The 16,409-nt window shown below is 52.7% G+C and overlaps 1 protein-coding gene across 2 annotated transcripts; it reads right to left on the bottom strand.

Moving 5' to 3' along the window:
- Positions 1-2,670: 2,670 nt before the first annotated feature.
- ABTB1 (ankyrin repeat and BTB domain containing 1) lies at positions 2,671-16,358 on the bottom strand. 2 transcript variants are annotated; one of them, XM_056804739.1, is made up of 12 exons: positions 15,939-16,358; positions 11,801-11,863; positions 10,903-10,958; positions 10,398-10,542; positions 9,747-9,906; positions 9,179-9,224; positions 8,508-8,624; positions 8,270-8,388; positions 7,950-8,048; positions 6,637-6,804; positions 4,122-4,322; positions 2,671-3,966 (listed from the first exon to the last, which is right to left on the bottom strand). In XM_056804739.1, exons 1-12 carry the CDS (start codon positions 15,992-15,994, stop codon positions 3,760-3,762), a joined length of 1,437 nt encoding a protein of 478 aa, XP_056660717.1. In that variant the 5' UTR covers positions 15,995-16,358; the 3' UTR covers positions 2,671-3,759. The 2 variants fall into 2 exon arrangements, with proteins under 2 accessions (XP_056660717.1, XP_056660718.1); XM_056804740.1 differs by lacking the exons at positions 10,903-10,958; positions 11,801-11,863; positions 15,939-16,358 and having other exon boundaries at positions 9,747-9,920; positions 10,398-10,531.
- Between the last annotated feature and the right edge of the window lie 51 nt (positions 16,359-16,409).

Raw genomic sequence — 16,409 nt, 5'->3', positions numbered from 1 at the left:
GTAAAGATAGAGGATGATGGGTGTGCAAAACTGTATAAACTGAAAGACTTGGCTGCTATATTGATTAGTTTTGCTGAAAAGCTCCCCCCCCCCCTTTTCTGTTTCCTTACTATAGATGGCTTTTGCTGTGCAGGGGAAGGATAGATATATTCAGAAATGAAGGTGATGGTTTTTTGTTAATTCTTAAAAAGAAAAATTTAGAAACAACTAGAAGGAGCTGATTTGCAAGTGATGTTGAGTTCAGTGTTGAACATAGAGTTTGAGATGCTGGTGAGGCTCACCTGAGATTCAGCTGGCAACTGGAAATCATAGAATTTGGGGTGTAAGGGGCCATCACCAAACCCTTAATCTTACAGATAAGAAAACCAGAGCTCCAGAAGGCTTTAGCCTTTAGTTTCCTTATCTGTAAGATTGGGCACAACTTGCCCAGGGTCATATAATGGTAACCATCTATAGCATTTGTCAGGATTTGACCATGGTCATCTATTAGTAACCTTCAGAGCCAAGATGGAGGCCAAGTGTTGTGAATGTAGGATTGGAACTTAAGACTTTGGCGTTGGAAATAGAGATCAGAAAATCACGTGCACAAAGACTGAAGCTGTGGACAAGCATGAATGATATTGTCAAAGGCAAAAGGAAGGGGATCCAGCAATGGACAGTTCGAGGAAGTTTGGCCTCCAAGAGAGAAGGTTCACAATAGCCAGGAGCCCAGGGAATCAGCTGGAGAGAAACCCATTGCCCCATGGCAGTAAAAGCCCAATGGAGGCAAGCTAACTGGAATTTTTTTTTCCCAAAACCCTCACCTTCCATCTTAAAATCAATACTGAGTATCCAAGGCAGAAGAGTGGAAAGGGCTAAGCAATGGGGGTTAGGTGACTTGCTCAGGGTCACACAGCTAGGAAGAGTCTGAGACCACATTTGAATTAACTGGAATTTTTCATGGAGACAGTAAACACCATTGTGTATTTTTCTCTAGGAACAGAACAACCCAAGCAGAGAAAAGCAGATGGTAGAATTGTTATGGCAGCCACAGACAGGTTGGTTCTGATATCCTAGTGGGTGAGAGCATCACTAATACTGATATCCATGAGCCCCTCCTGGCTGGGTAGGGAAACAAGAGAAGTTAGAAGCAGTTGATAAAATGGGACTGGAGGTTTTAATAATGGGAAGGGCAAGTTCAGGGCTCAGTGGATTGAGTGTCAGCCCTAGAAGCAGACGGTCCTGAGTTCAAATCTGGCCTCAGACACTTTCTAGCTGTGTGACCTTGGGAAAGTTATTTAACCCCCATTGCCCAGCTCTTACCTCTCTTCTGTCTTGGAACCAATACACACTATTGATTTTAAGGCTTTAAGGGTTTTTTAAAAAAGCCCCATACAAGAGAATAATTAAATTGTCTAAACACATACAAATTTCCCACTTGAAGAATTCCTATGGGAAGGAGTCACAAGCCCACTGAGCCCACACTGAAAGAGATCTATCCGACTGCTCAGAGAAGCCTGGGCAAGGAAGCTACAGAATTAGCCAGATGAAACCCCTAAATTGTGGCTAAGTGGAAGCCAGAGATTTCAGGGAGAAACTGGAGGCGCAGGTGAGAAAGGACTTCCATTACAGTTGTTAGAGACACAGGGGCCTTGGGAGGACCATTTGTTCTGGTTCTGACACTTGAATAACCCAGGAAGGAGCTGTTGGCCTCTGAAAGGAGCCAGACGGCAAAGGCAGCCTGTCTGGAAAAGGAGCCAAGAGGATGGTGCCCTCCCTCTCCAAGTTCCTCCTGGAGATGGAGCCAAGGACCCTGCAGGAAAAGAGCAATTAGGCCTTGATGTCATCAGGAGAAGCTGTCCTTACAAAGATTCCGTGAAGTAGGTGGTATAGGTGTTGCCACTCCTCTTTCATAAATGAAAAAACAGGCTCAAAGAGAAAGGGATTTTGCCTAGGGCCACACAGTAGATTCCAGTCAGGACTTGAACTCGGGTCTTTGGGGGATGTCTGGGAGTGCCTCTGTGTATCCCTTGGTGCAGTCATGGCTTTGGAAATCTGACTCCATGGCCCCATGAGAACATGACTGCATCCTCCCCACCCCAACCTCTGCCACACAAAAAGGCATTGGCTCCCGGGAGCAAGTCAGGGGCTTGGAGTGATGGCAGAATCCAGCAAGGCCTGGAAGGAAACACACTTCAGAAATTGACTTTCTCTCCAGAGAGCCTACCGCCAAGTCCAGCCAAGCTCCATCTCCAGTCTGGCTCTCTCCAACCGCAGGCTACAGCCCCATGTCCTCACTGCCTGGGATGCAGCCTTTCCTCAGTGGATGCTTCTCTACCCCAGATGGGTTTGCTGCTGTCCTGGATCTTCGGAGCAGCTTCTCCCTGAGGAAGCCAGGTCCCAGCCTTCTCCCCCCAACTCCATCAAATCCCTCAGCTGGGGCGCAGGAGGAGCCCAGAGTCCAGAACCCAGAGTCCCAGAGCTGACGCCTCAACGGCCCTCAAAGCCAAGAAACCGATGCCTTCAAAGGCTGCTGGATTGGCTGGAGGCAGAGAAAACAGATCTTGGCTGGGAAATGAGGAAGACAGAGCCCCAGGGAGCAGCTTCCAAAATAAAACAGTTGAGGAGACGCAGCCAAGCCCCAGATATAATAAACCCCAGATAATTAACAAGCCGTCGCTGAGATAATCATAGGGAAATATATTTTTATTGCTGCACACATGCTCCTCTGTTTTATTTTTAAATAGTATATATTAGAATAGATCTTAGCTCTGAAAACCTGCAGTTTGGGCTTTTTTGTGTGTTTTGTTTTTTTTCTCCAAGGGGAAGAAGGTGCTGGGCAGCTCTCGGCCTCACCTCACCGTGCGAGGGTACCAGCCTAGGGAGGAGTGAATCTCCCTCGGCACAAGCCCAGATCGGTTTTCTCTGGGCTTAGCACAATCCCCGGGCTTTAACTCGCCTCGGAGACCCCAGTTTTCCCTTAACATCCCAGCTTTCCCAGGATTCATTTCCCCAACCAAAAATCCCTCACCCTCCTCCCCACCGGGAGAGTTCGGGAGATGCCCATTTGTGCTTTGAGGGAAAAAAGAAAAAGAAGGAAAGCACCCAGCCCTGGGACCCGGGACCAGGAGGGCTCGCCTTGGCCAGACCGTAAGCTCTGACAGGGAAGCCTCAGGGGTCCCGAGGGAGGCTCCCTGCCTCTCCCCCTCCCATCCAGAGCCTGAGCTCTCAGCCCATGGTGGAGCCACGCATCCTCTGGACCAAGATCCTCTGGCCCTTCTCCGCAGAGGGAAGGAAAGAGATGCCAGCAAGCTAATCTCAGGAGGACATCGTGCCAGGAGCTGCCTCCTCCCTCCCCGTGAGGGGGCCACCGGGGAGAGCCCAGGGACCCGGATGGAGTAAGGCAGGTTGGGGAAGAACGAGCTACCCAGCCCACGTGCCATAGGAGGGAAAGCACAGCCGCCCATATCCACGGGGCAGCAAGGACACGCGTGGTCAGAAGTCTATCCTGGCGATCCTTCTCTCCGCTGCCTAGCCGAAAAAGACATTCGGAGCTTCTGGAAACAAAGATTCGAGACCTAGAGCCATTCGGGTTCTCAGCCCCAAGGAAGTGTAATCAGTGCTTGGAGAAGAGCCTCTCCCGCCCATGCGCGGACTTGGGGAGAGGCGGGCGCGGAGGGGGAGGGGCGCAGATCCCAAAGCCACGGGGAGGATGCCGGCCAGGGCCCTGCAGCAAGGGGATCTGCAGGGGAAGAACGTCCGGCCCCCCACGCAGCAGCGTCAACAGTCCAGACCGATGTTGGCCAAGAGCTCCTCCAGAACCTGCAGCCTCTGGCTGGCCTCCTCGATGGCACTGTAGGTCTGCACGTTGCTAGTGATGTGGAAGCGGATGTCGTCCACCAGGGGGATGGAGTCTGTCTCCTGGCGCTCAGCCACAGCGGCTGCCTCCTCCTTCACGGCTGCTGCGAACTCCTCCCGCTCCACCAGCTGGAGAAAGAAGAAGGGCGAGGGTCTGGCCAGAAGGCCCGGGCCGGGAGTGGGGGCTGCTAGGCTCGCCACAGTCTGGGGCCCCGGAAGGAAGCGCGCCTGAGAGCCCCCCAGCGGGCCCCCCAACCTCAGGGCCTCCCAGCCGCCGCGCCCACCTTCTCGATGACCTTGGCCATGAATTCCGTGCACTGGTCCTCCAGCCGAGTAAGCTGGAACAGCTTAGCCACCTTCCAGACGCCCACCACGTTGTCTTCGTCCAACACCTGGCCCAGGCTCCGGCCGCACAGCCTCTTCAGGCCAGGCAACAAGTACATGTCAGCCACGCACAGAACATCATAGGCGATGTCAGGGGACAGCTGCAGGCAGACAGCAGATCTCGAGTGGGGACTCCAGGCGAGGACCTCACCCCCCCACACACTAGGACTACAGAAAGAGCCTCCACGTTCGCTCCCCTCCAAATGGAGAGTGGAGGGGGCTGATTCCAAATCTCCTCCCCAGTACGGTGACTCCCCTGCTCTAAAAGGATAAAGTCGTATTCCTTAGCTCGGCATTCGAAGCTCTACAGTCTGAACCCTAGCTCTCACCGATCAAGAATCCTGTATAAAGCACCTACTACGGGCCAGGTACGTGACATGCTAAGTTCACCTTCTCACGTCCCTTATATTGAACCTGATCCAATCCAACGCTAGGCACTGGAGATACAAAAACAAAAATGAAAGAAGCCTTGCCCTCCAGAGCCTATATTCTACGAGGGGCATGGAGGTTGGAGTGGAAACAAATACAGAGACAAGCAAATACAAACCACAGCCAAAATAAATCCAGAATAATGTCAGAGAGCATGAGCAACCGGAGGCACGAGGGCTGAGCAGAGTCCAAGAGGCAGAGAGCATGCCGGGATGAGGGGCTCCTCACTCGCCATCCTCTAATCCATCCATCCTGGGCTTTCCATCCCTTATGAAATGATTCTCCTTGACCCAGATGCCCTCCCCTACATATCTCCACTTATAAAATCTGCCCATTCTAGAATGCCTTATTAAAGGGATGGCCAAACCAGCTCCAGCTCCTTTTCGGACAAGGTTACCAGATGATCGGGAAGAAAGGGCTATAGACAGCCAATAATAGTGTAGTTAGGGGGGGCAACTGGGTGGCTCAGTGGATGGAGAGCCAGGTCTAGAGATGGGAGGTCCTAGGTTCAAATCAGGCCTCAGACACTTCCCAGCTGTGTGACCCTGGGCAAGTCACTTGACCCCCAATGCCTAGCCCTTACCACTCTTCTGCCTTGGAACCAATGCACAGTATTGACTCCAAGATGGAAGTTAAGGGTTTAAAAAAAAATAGCGTAGTCAGGTGTGCGCTGAACCCGGCTGAACGGTCAGACCCAAAGACTGGCCCAAGTTTGGAGTGAGGTCTCCAACTATGTTTGGCCCTGGGTTGTTCTACGTTTTTGGTGATGGTGGTGGTGGTGGTTTTACAAATGAGTTGGATGAAGGCACGGATGGCGGATCCATCAGATCTTTAGATGGCACAATACTAGGAAGGATCCAACGTCACTGAGCAGCAGAATTAGGATCCAAAAAAATCCATGATATGTTGGAACACTGGGGGGCAGCAAAGTACAGTGAGAAGAGCCCTGAACTGGCGTCCCAGACCCTGAGTTTGATTTCCTGCTCTGCCACCAGGGAAAGTTGCTCCACCTGTCTAAGCCTCAGTTTCCCCATGTGGAACATGAGAGAATTGGACCTCTAACGTCCTTTCCAACTCTCAGTCTAGGATGACATTTAAATTTTAATTAAAAAAAAAAGATGAACTGGAAATGTAAAGTAGAATGTAAACATTTTCCTCTTTTTTCTTCTAATTGGGTGATGGAAAAGCTCGTTAATTGAAAAGTCCAACAGAAGTCTGCTTTTCAATGCAGGAGATGGCAAGCACCTTAAGGGCAAGGATGGTCTCCTTTTTGTCTTTTATCCTCTACCTCGAACAGCGCCGAGCCCCCTCTGGGGTTCTTTGTTCTCAATACAGGGGCTAATAAATGTTTCTTGAAACAAATCAAGTTCAGAAAGTTGTTTTACAAGTATGAGATGAGAGGAGCCCAGTGGAGGGCAGCACCTCATCTGAAAGAAAGCTGAAGCTCTCCTGGAATCCAGGCGAGGCGCCATCGGTCCAACCGAGGCTCCCCTTGTAGGCAGGCTACATCGTCAGGGCAGCCCTCAATCCTCAGGGCTACGTTTTAGGAAAGCTGGGGGTGAGCAAGAGAACACCAGCAGAGGGCCATAAGGACTAGTAAGCGAAGGACTATGAACCTGGTAACTGTCCCAAAATGCCCTGAGCTGCCTTTGCAGGTCGTGGGCGCCCCATCCCCAGAGGGCTTCAAGCCAAGGCTGGATGGCCTCTTGCTGGGGATGCTGCGTGGATTGGGCATAGATGGCCCATGAGATTCTGTCATCGGGCAAGGGTCTAGCCCCCCTCCAAAGCCTAGTGGGAGCACCCCACTTTTTCCTCGGTCAATCTCCATTCCTCCTACTGGGTCACATCTTCTCACCGTCTCCCCCAACTAGGGAATGACCCACTTCGTTTTCCTGTCTTTTCTTGCACCCTTTTTGTGAATGCTGAAAACTGTGAAATGAAGTAAGTGAACAAAGAGTGTGGGGAGCCCCCCGAGGGGATCCTGACCTCAGTGTCATCGCTGTACACGTAGTAAAGCACGCGGGTAAAGATGTCGGGGGAGATGCCGTGCAGGGTGACTGCAGGGAGGCCAGGAGAGGCTGCCAGCTCTTCACTCTCACTGAAGTGATCCTCCAGCAGGGCCCGAAAGTAGTCACTACGGCCGCAGAAGAAGGCCTAGGGAAGGCAGGAGGACTGGGGTCACCCTCCAGGAGGCCCTCCCCCAGTGAACCACCGTCCAACGCCTTCAGATTTAGTGGCCTGCCTGTGGTCGTACAGCTCATAAATATCAGAGGCAGGATTTGAAACCAGGACTTCCTGACTCTTTTCCCTACACCAGCTCTCCTTGCCCCCTAAGGGTCCAGGTCTTTTCTCCAAGGCCTTCGCTAATACTCCATACCTTTGCCTCCATCCACCGCTAAGAAAATGAGCCCCACATCCCACCAACCGACTGTTAGGGAGTCTGCATAAAGGATCTGGGAACGGGCAAACATTTGGCAAGACAGAACAAGGTGAGCTTGAGGAAGAGACAGAGCGGGGCTCAGTGAGGAAGAGACAGAGAGGGGCTCAGTGAGGAAGAGACAGAGAGGGGTTCAGTGAGGAAGAGACAGAGCGGGGTTCAGTGAGGAAGAGAGAGTGGAGCTCAGTGAGGAAGAGACAGAGCGGGGCTCAGTGAGGAAGAGACAGAGAGGGGCTCAGTGAGGAAGAGACAGAGAGGGGCTCAGTGAGGAAGAGACAGAGAGGGGCTCAGTGAGGAAGAGACAGAGAGGGGCTCAGTGAGGAAGAGACAGAGCGGGGCTCAGTGAGGAAGAGACAGAGAGGGGCTCAGTGAGGAAGAGACAGAGCAGGGTTCAGGGAGGAGGAGACAAAGTGGGGTTCAGGGAGGAAGAGACAGAGCGGGGCTCAGGAGGAAGAGACAGAGTGGGGTTCAGTGAGGAAGAGACAGAGCGGGATTCAGTGAGGAAGAGACAGAGCGGGGCTCAGGAGGAAGAGACAGAGAGGGGCTCAGTGAGGAAGAGACAGAGAGGGGCTCAGTGAGGAAGAGACAGAGCGGGGTTCAGTGAGGAAGAGACAGAGCGGGGCTCAGTGAGGAAGAGACAGAGAGGGGCTCAGTGAGGAAGAGACAGAGCAGGGTTCAGGGAGGAGGAGACAAAGTGGGGTTCAGTGAGGAAGAGACAGAGCGGGGCTCAGTGAGGAAGAGACAGAGCACAGTTCAGTGAGGAAGAGACAGAGCAGGGTTCAGGGAGGAGGAGACAAAGTGGAGTTCAGTGAGGAAGCTGGGAGGATTTAGAAATTGGAACGGGGGAGATGTAGACGGGAACCTTGTGACACAAGAAGTTGTAGTCGGCCACACGGAAGCAGACGTCAGGACAGCTGCTGAAATTGTCCGTACTGTCAAAAGGCAGCTCTCCAAAGCCCACCTGGGGAAGGAAGCAGGAAGGGGAGCCTGGGCTGGCAGCCGGGGGGCAGGCTGCTGGGGCCCCCGCCTCTGCCTCAGGACAAAAGCCGAGGCTCCCTTTCAGAACCTGAACTCCCCGAGCGGCCCCAACCTCATCCCCCAACCAAGCCCTGGGACAGGAGACTAAAAGCATCCCCCTCAGGTGCTAGAAAAGACAGGGCTTTGGGCAGTGCCTGGGCATACCCGGAGCTCCGGAGGCAAGGCACAGTCTGCCAGCAGCGCCAGGTCTTCCCGGAGCCGGCAGTCGGCAGGGGGAGGCTCGATGGTCAGAACCTTCACGCATGTCCCCGGCTTAGAGGCCACTGCCAAGGGAAGAGCACAGCTTCAGCCAGAGGTTGGGCGGCCCAGCCTGACCCAGCCTGGCCGAAGCCCCAGTGCTGCCCGCTGCCCAGCTTGGATGGGCAGCGGGAAATGGGCTCACCAAACTCATAGGCCTTCTTGCACTTGGTCTCTAGGCCGGTGATGAGCTCCTGCAGCTGACACTGCTTGGCCAGTCTCTTACAGTCACTCACGTGCTCCACATCAATGTCCAGGCGGCCTGAAGAGAGGGATGGGGGGAAAGCAAGGGATGGGCTCAGAACAAGGACTCCCAGGCTCCTCCAACTCGCTCTACCAATGTGGGTTGTTCAGCAACCTGCCTCCGTTTCCCCATCAGTACATTTCAGAACTAATTCCCGAGTTGCCCAGAGGAGGATGAAACTTGGTCAGGCCAGTCACCATGGGCCCAGAGAGAGGGCACCCCCGGAGGGCGACTGCAGCCACCCACATGCCCGGAGACACTGTGGGGCAAGGGGCTGCCGACGCCCCGGCCCAGCACAATTCATGGGGCCCCTCCTTGGGCCACGTCAAGAAGGGCATCCTTCTCAGTGGCAGATGACGGCGGGGCACTCATGCCACCTGTGCCATGAAGGGCTCCTGTCCTAATCCCACACTCTCTGGGCACTTTAGAATGAGCTCTGGCCGATGCCCGTGTCCTAAATGGCTTAGATGGACGGAACGGAACTGAGCCAGAGGAGAGTCCTGAGCAATATGACCACCGAACCCCCAACCACCCCAGCTCTGCCAATCACCAGCCCCCAGGAGAGGGGCCACCTGTGTAGAGATACTGCAGAAGGGAGCCGAAGGCCATGGGATTGATCTGTGGAAAGAAAGGAAAAGTCAGAGGTTTGTGGGCCCCCAAAAAAGGAAGGACCAAAGCTCCACTGCCTCCCTCCTCCTTCAGGAATCACACCTAGTACCTGCTTAAGGAGACAATTCTAGGGTTCCTTCCTCCAAGACCAGATGGACAGTTTTCCTTTAAGTTTTGTTTTGGTTTTTGAACCCTGACCTTCTGCCTAAGTATCGGTTCTAAGTAAGGCAGAAGGGCAGTAAGGGCTGGCCAATGGGACTTAAGGGACTTGCCCAGGGTCACCCAGCTGAGAAATGTCTAAGGCCAGATTCGATCCCAGGACTCCAAGCTTGGCTCTCTCTCCATCCTTTAAGTCTTTTCTGCCTGGGGTTAACCATTAAGGCCTTCGAGGTGGGGGGAGCCCAAGCCTAGCTCAGGGGATGCCGTGTGAAAGAAATGGCCAGGATAGACAACGTGACTGTCCCTACCCCACAGGGGTTCAGAACTAGGGCCAGACCCTTTAATGACCCAGAGGGCGTCTTCAGGCCGTACCAGAGGGTGCTTGAGGGCAATCACACTCTTCCCCTTCCACTTGGTATCAAACATGTTGGCGAAGTAGCTGCTGCGGGCACTGAGGATGCATCGGTGGGCACAGAAGGATTTCCCGTGGACGATGAAAACGATGTCGCTCTGGTAGCCCTGCTCCAGGAGCCTGGGGGGAGGGGGCTGGGTGGGCAGGGGCACGGAGGGGAAGGGGCCATGGGCCATGAGGGGGAAGTGGCCGTCCTCTCCTCCCCACCCCCTGCACTCTCCCCGGGGCCCTCCCAGGCCCAGCAGATCCCCCTTTCCAGGGCCAGGCCCCAAGGTTTGTAAACAGAACGTCAGTGGCAGGAAGCTACGTCCTGACACGGCTTATCTCCCCCCAACACTCCTGGGCCATGAGTTGGCTCTTTTCGCTTTGTGTGGCTTAGTATCTGCTAGAGGGAAAAGGAGATGCTAAAATTTCCCAGTTTATGATGTGAGTTGGCATGGTGATGTGTGCCACTCCTCGGCCTCCTCACCCCGTGGGCAACGGCGCACTGAGCTCCGGTCTACCCCCAGGATGGTTCTTCAGCACAAAGGGACGCCCACTCAAATGCCCCAGATAGTGAGTGAGCCGCAATGGGGGAGCCCAGCAGCCTGGACCCTTCCCTGGCTCCTCACCGCTGCAGGAAGTCGTCATAATAATCCCTCTGCATTCGAGTGGACGTGATCTGCTTGTAGTCTCTCAACTCCCGACGGATGGTGTCACTCAGTGCCCCATACAGGCAGCGCTCCCCATCAAAAGTGTTGGCCTCGCACCTGGCTCCTGGGAGCAGGAGATGAACACGTCCTGTTCTCCCTCCTGTCTGCCCCTCGCTGGCTGCCCCCAGCCCTCAGTTCATTGGATCCACCCTAGACAAAGCGATACCAAGACCCCCTTCCCAGCCCCACACCTCTGCACTCCCTAGGACCCGCTCGCTCGCCTAGAAACCCATCGGTGGGGATCCAGAGAGCTCCCAGAGGCCCCAAACCACGTTTAAAGGATGGGAAAGAGGTGATGCTGTCAGGGTAAATGCTAAAAAAGAGGGGCTACGCCTCTCCTACATACAGTGGATAGGAGGACCACAGCAAAGGGTCTCTGCTGCCCCATACACACACCTGCTCACTCATCCCCTCTTGCGCTTACCATTGGCCAGGAGGTAGCGTACAAGCTCCTCATGTCCACACAAGCAGGCGTAATATCTGAAGAAGGAAAATGTGCGCTCAGAAAAGCAAGTTATAGGCGGTGCACTCTCTTCTCTTACACGAGGGAAAAAAATCTATTCACTGAGATGGTGCAAAGAGCGGAGGCCTTAAGGAGCCCCGGGTTTCACATTCCAGCTCCAACACTCACTAGCTGTGGCACGACGTCCTCGTCTCTAAAGCAGAGGATGGGGGAGGAAGGAAGGAAACAAGCCTTCCTCACCACCCTTACACAAGCTCTAGAAAACAAACTCAAGGTCCCAGCTCCTAGCTTGGCCTCCCATCCTTCCTCCCCAAAGTAGGTGATTCCCCTACTCGATCAACTCCAGCAGCTCCCATGGGTGCTTAGCACAAAATGAGAACATTTCTGTTTGGTCTTTAAAGTCCTATACACAATCTGGCCCCAACCTATCTGTCCAGCTCAAATGGCCATCACTCCCGCTCCTGCACTCTCTGCCATCCAGCCCAACTGGTCTTCTCTCTGTTCTTCCATAAAGCTCCATCTCCCACATCCATGCCTTTGTACTGGCCATTCCTTCACATCTGAAGTGTATTCCCTTCTCTCCTTTACTTTATACCATCCCTCTTCTTCCTTTAAGACACAGTTTAAGCACCTTCCACCACCCACTAGTGCTCTCCTTCCTACAGTCTCTTATATTACACTACTTTGTAAGTATTTCTATTTATTTCCCTCTTATTTGGGCAGTATGTGTTTATGTGTGCCCTCATTGTCTCCCCATGAGAACAGAAGTTCTTTGGAGTAGGGCTTGTCTATCCTCAGTCCTGAATAGCCCTTAATAAATGCTTCCTGATTGGCTGATTGGAAATCGGGGGACACTCACAGAGGGGTACTGTCCCACTTGTCCCGGACATTGACCTCCACGTCTCTCTGCTCCAGAAGGTACCTGAATGGGAAGAAGAAAGCAAAGGTTTTCATGATGCCTCCTCCCTCAGTGGGGGGACAGAGTTTGGTTATCCAGCCCCAAAAGTTCTACTGATCCTTGAGATAGGGGTGGGAGAGCAGAGGGGAAAAGGGGGAGGGGAGCAGTAGTGGAAAAAGACTAGAGATGAGGCCTTTCCTTATAAAACAGATAATCACCATGAGAATAGAGAAGATGATGGTGGATAAGAGAGATTTTGAAGAAAGAGTCAGAGCAGCTAGGTGACTCAGAAGATTGAGAACAAGGCCTAGAGATAGGAGGCCCTGGGTTCAAATTTGATCTCAGGCACTTCCCAGCTGTGTGACCCTGAGTAAGTCACTCAACCCCCATTGCCTAACCCTTATTGCTCTTCTGCCTTGGAACCAATGCACAGTATTGATTCTAAGAAGGAAGGTAATGGCTTAAAAAAAAAAGACAGACAGACACTATAAGACTTGGTGACTGATTAGCTATGGAGGACAAGAAAGAAGAGAGTGAACCAAAGAACAGAAATCAGCACAAAAGAAGAAATAGCTGATTTCAGAGGATAAGATAAGGCTGGTTTCAGAAATGCTGAACTTACAATCCTGGCAGAATGCTGAGTAGGAGACTGCCAGCAGCTAATTGGAAATAGAGGCCTGACATTCAGGAGAGAAGCTGGTGCTGAAGACAGAGTTATAATAAAAGCCACAGAGGCAGCATCTCGGGGTGGTTAGAAAGCCCGGCCCAGGTCAGGGAGACCTGGGCTTGGGTCCTGTCACACATAGACACACAGACATACAGGCGCTTTCTCTCTCTCTCTCTCTCTCTCTCTCTCTCTCTCTCTCTCTCTCTCTCTCTCTGTCTCTGTCTCTGTCTCTCTCTCTCTCTCCCTCCCTCTCTCTCTGTCTCTGTCTCTCTCTCTCTCTCTGTCTCTCTCATCTGTCACACACATACACACAGAGGTCAGCATCCCCAACAAGGAGTTAGGCTATAGAGAGAAGATGCCAACCTGCACTGGGACAGAGCTTCTCATGAGAAGCTTCCTACAAAGCTGAAAACACAGATCTGACAAAAATAATAATAATAGCCCATATTTTAGAGAACGCTTGAAGGCAAAGGAACAACTCCTACCCTAACCTGATTGAAATATCACTAAGAAGTATTTAACTAATTAAATAAAATCTCAGTTTTGTTCATTTGTTTTTGGTGCTGGCCAACTCTTCACAATCCCATTTGGAGTTTTCTTGGCAAAGATGTTGGAGCTGTTTGCCATATCTTTCTCCAGCTGATTTGACAGATGAAGAAACTAAGGCAAACAGGATTAATTGACTTGCACAGGGTCACATAGCTAGGAAGTGTCTGAGGGCACATTTGAAGTTGGGAGGATGAATCTTCCTGATTTCAAGTCTGGCACTCTGATCACTGTATCATCAGCCTACCCTAAGTTATAATAGAACATAGATAATGTTAACAAAAGGTTTTTTCATTTAATATGCAGCCTGCAAGGCTCCTTATGAATGGTTTTGTAGCCCAGGTTCTGTTTGAGTTTGATACTCTTGCTTTAAGGTATAGAAAGCAGGTTACAATGTTTTACTTACTCTTGTTCCCATTGTTTACAGATAAGAAAACTGAGGCTTAGCAAGCTTAAATGTCTCGGGGTATCAGGCTTCATTTGAACTGGAGCCTCTCCTAGTTCTGAGTCTGAAATCTTTCCACCCCGGGACACTTTATCAGAGTCCTCTGTAGTTCTTTACATACAGTTAAGAGTTGAAGCCAGAGGAGATTCAGCAGCATAAAGTCAGGGAATTGGGAGGTAGAAAGTGAACAAAGGGAGCTACATGTTTAGGGGCTGAAAAGAAGGGAATCCAGGAAAGTGGATTAAACAACAACAAATGGTTAACAGAAGAACTGGGTGAGTGTGATAGTTTCAAGAAGGATGCCTCAAATGAGGCTGAAAGGTATGGGGTGATGAGACCTGAGAAAAAGCCAGAGTCCTGTGATTCAATGGGTCACTGGTACCCTGGAAAACATTTTTTTAAGTCTGGTCATTGAGCCCTGCTTGTAAGAGGTAAAAAGTGGATGGAAACAATTCAAGGACACAATTCCTTAAGAGATCTATTGCAGAGCAGCTAGGTGGCCCAGTGGATTGACAGCCAGGCCTAGAGATGGGAGATCCTAGGTTCAAATGTGGCTCAAACACTTCCTAGCTGTATGGACCTGGATAAGTCACTTTACTCCCATTGACTAGCCCTTACCACCCTTCTTCCTTGGAGCCAATACACAGTATTGATTCTAAAATGGAAGGTACGAATTTAAGAAAGAAAGAGAGAGAGAAAGAGAGGGAGGGAGGAAAAGAAAAGAAAACTGCTGGTGGGTAAAAAGAATAAAAGGCAGAAAAAAGAACAGAGTAAACAAAAGAATTTTCTTACATTAGAGATCTTTGGGAGTTTGAAGAAAGTCAGTGAGTGATTGAATTGCTAGACTACATTTGCTAGAGAGAGAATAAGTGATGGATAAAATTCAGAAAAGGAAGCAGGAGAAAGGGTCAAGAATACGGGGTGAAGGGTGGGGCCCCAAGGGAAGAAAGACATATGCTGAGAGACAGGAGACAAGGAAGTGAAGTCTGGACCAATGGCCACCTTCTCTAAAGGAAGCAAGAGGTGAGATCATTTGTACATCAGCAAAGTCACTCCTTGGAGTACAGTGCATCAGATATCCCCACGATGCAGTGACTCAGGGAGGCTGCCTTGAGGAGGAGGCAGCTTTGCCTGGGTTAAAGCTTCCAAAGAAGTGGGGCTTTCATGCATAAGGATGGCCTCACTGTGCTAGAGCTCAGGCTGGAAGGCTGTGAACCAGGGAGAAAGGTCTCCTCCGGGGTGGGGGGGCCTCCAACTCAGGTTCTCAACTCCAGCCTCTACCCTGCAGGGAGCTGTCTTACCCTGTGTCCAGAACACCTACCCTAGGACCCCAAGCTCTTGGCACCAGACACATAAACCTCCAACCCTTCGGGAAGTGGGTTCCTCTTAGAGGGAGCTCCTCATAGGTCTGCTCTAGCCCCAGGCTGTAGAGGCTGAGAAGGGGCTCCATTGATTCTGCCTGGCTCCCACAGGTGGGTGTGCATGTAGGAGACAGTATTAAGGGCAAAGGCACAGAGAGAATCTAGACTCCTGGCCCTCCTTGGGGCAGCTTCGCGCAGTGCCCAGAGAGGCCAGCAGAGGGAGGGAGGAAACAGGAATGTCCTAGTGGACCACCTCAACTACATGCAGGCCTTGCCCAGGGCTTAAAATCTCAGGTTCTGAGATCTCTTCCGGCTGGAGAGAAGAGAGGCGAGTCCTCCCCCGCCCTCCTAAAGACAAGGGGCTGCAGGTGCGGGGCATGAAGGACTCCAGACAGGAACCTGGCCAGAAAACTCACCCCCTGCCCTCTGCGCCCCCCCTCCGCCCCCTTCATTAACTCTCAGGGCTCACTAACAGTGCGCCCATGTCCTGGCTCCCGGGAATTGAGCATGGATGGTGACCCTACTTGTCCTCGTAAAGAGCAAAACTCTACGCTGTGGAGAAGGCCCTCAGGAGATCCTAGTGTGCCCATCACCCCCATTCTCTACACCCCAGAACTCCAGGCCACAGCCAAAGGGGCACTAAGGCCCCCCGGCCCGCCTTCAGCACCCCCCCAGGCACCAGAATAATCCTGCTCCCCTAAAGCTGCCAGCTCTCCGCTTCCCCACATCTCTGCACCTTCCCAGTCACCAGCCCTTCCCCCCCGTCCCCATCTCGGTGTACCCCTCCGCCATCCCCCTACTCTCAGAATATCTACACCCAACCTTCCCCTCTTGGCCACTCTCGGCACTCCGGCTCCAATCACACACCTGATCCAATCACACACCTGATCCCATCCCCCACCTCCCTTCATTCCCACACATCTCCCATCCCCCACCTCTAGTCATCCCTATACCCTTTTTTCCCCATCCCCTCCCTACGTCTCCCCCATCCCATCTCTGCCCACCTCCCCCCATGCCGCAGTCTTTGCACACCTGAGCCTCCTCCTAGTTCCCCTTCCCCGCTCCCCCAGGCCCCCGCACCGGACTCTGCACACGTCTCCTTTCTTGCAGCTGATGAAGAGATCGCTGGTGTCCATGGCCCGGGGCGCTCATGACCCGGTGGGTTCGGGCTCTGTTGGGGTTCGGTGAGACTCTGGAGGCGGCGAAAGCAGCGGCGGCGGCCCTTCCCTTTCACGGCCCTTCCTCGTCTCCGTCCCGGGGCGGATGTAAACACTGCAGGCCCGAAGGCCCGGCTCCGCCCCCGGGGCGGGGCGGCCGCTGCGGCGGCTGGAGCCCGAGGACCAACGACCCACCGCCCGCCGGGTTCTAGGTGCTGGAGAGCCTCGCCAGCGTCGGGTTCTAGAGCGGCGGCATCGGCGGCGTTCCGGGCCGTACAGCGTGGACCAGGCAGGGAAATCTCCCCATTCCACACATACACACAGTAGATTGATTGTAAGCGCCTTCCTAAAGGGCAGGAGCCAGAATACCGGTCGGACAGACAGCCTGGGTTAG

The sequence above is a fragment of the Monodelphis domestica genome, chromosome 7 (assembly GCF_027887165.1).
Source record: "Monodelphis domestica isolate mMonDom1 chromosome 7, mMonDom1.pri, whole genome shotgun sequence".
NCBI lineage: Eukaryota > Metazoa > Chordata > Mammalia > Didelphimorphia > Didelphidae > Monodelphis > Monodelphis domestica.
The sequence above is the reverse complement of the archived record's forward strand: the minus strand, read 5'-3'. Positions and strand labels throughout refer to the sequence as shown.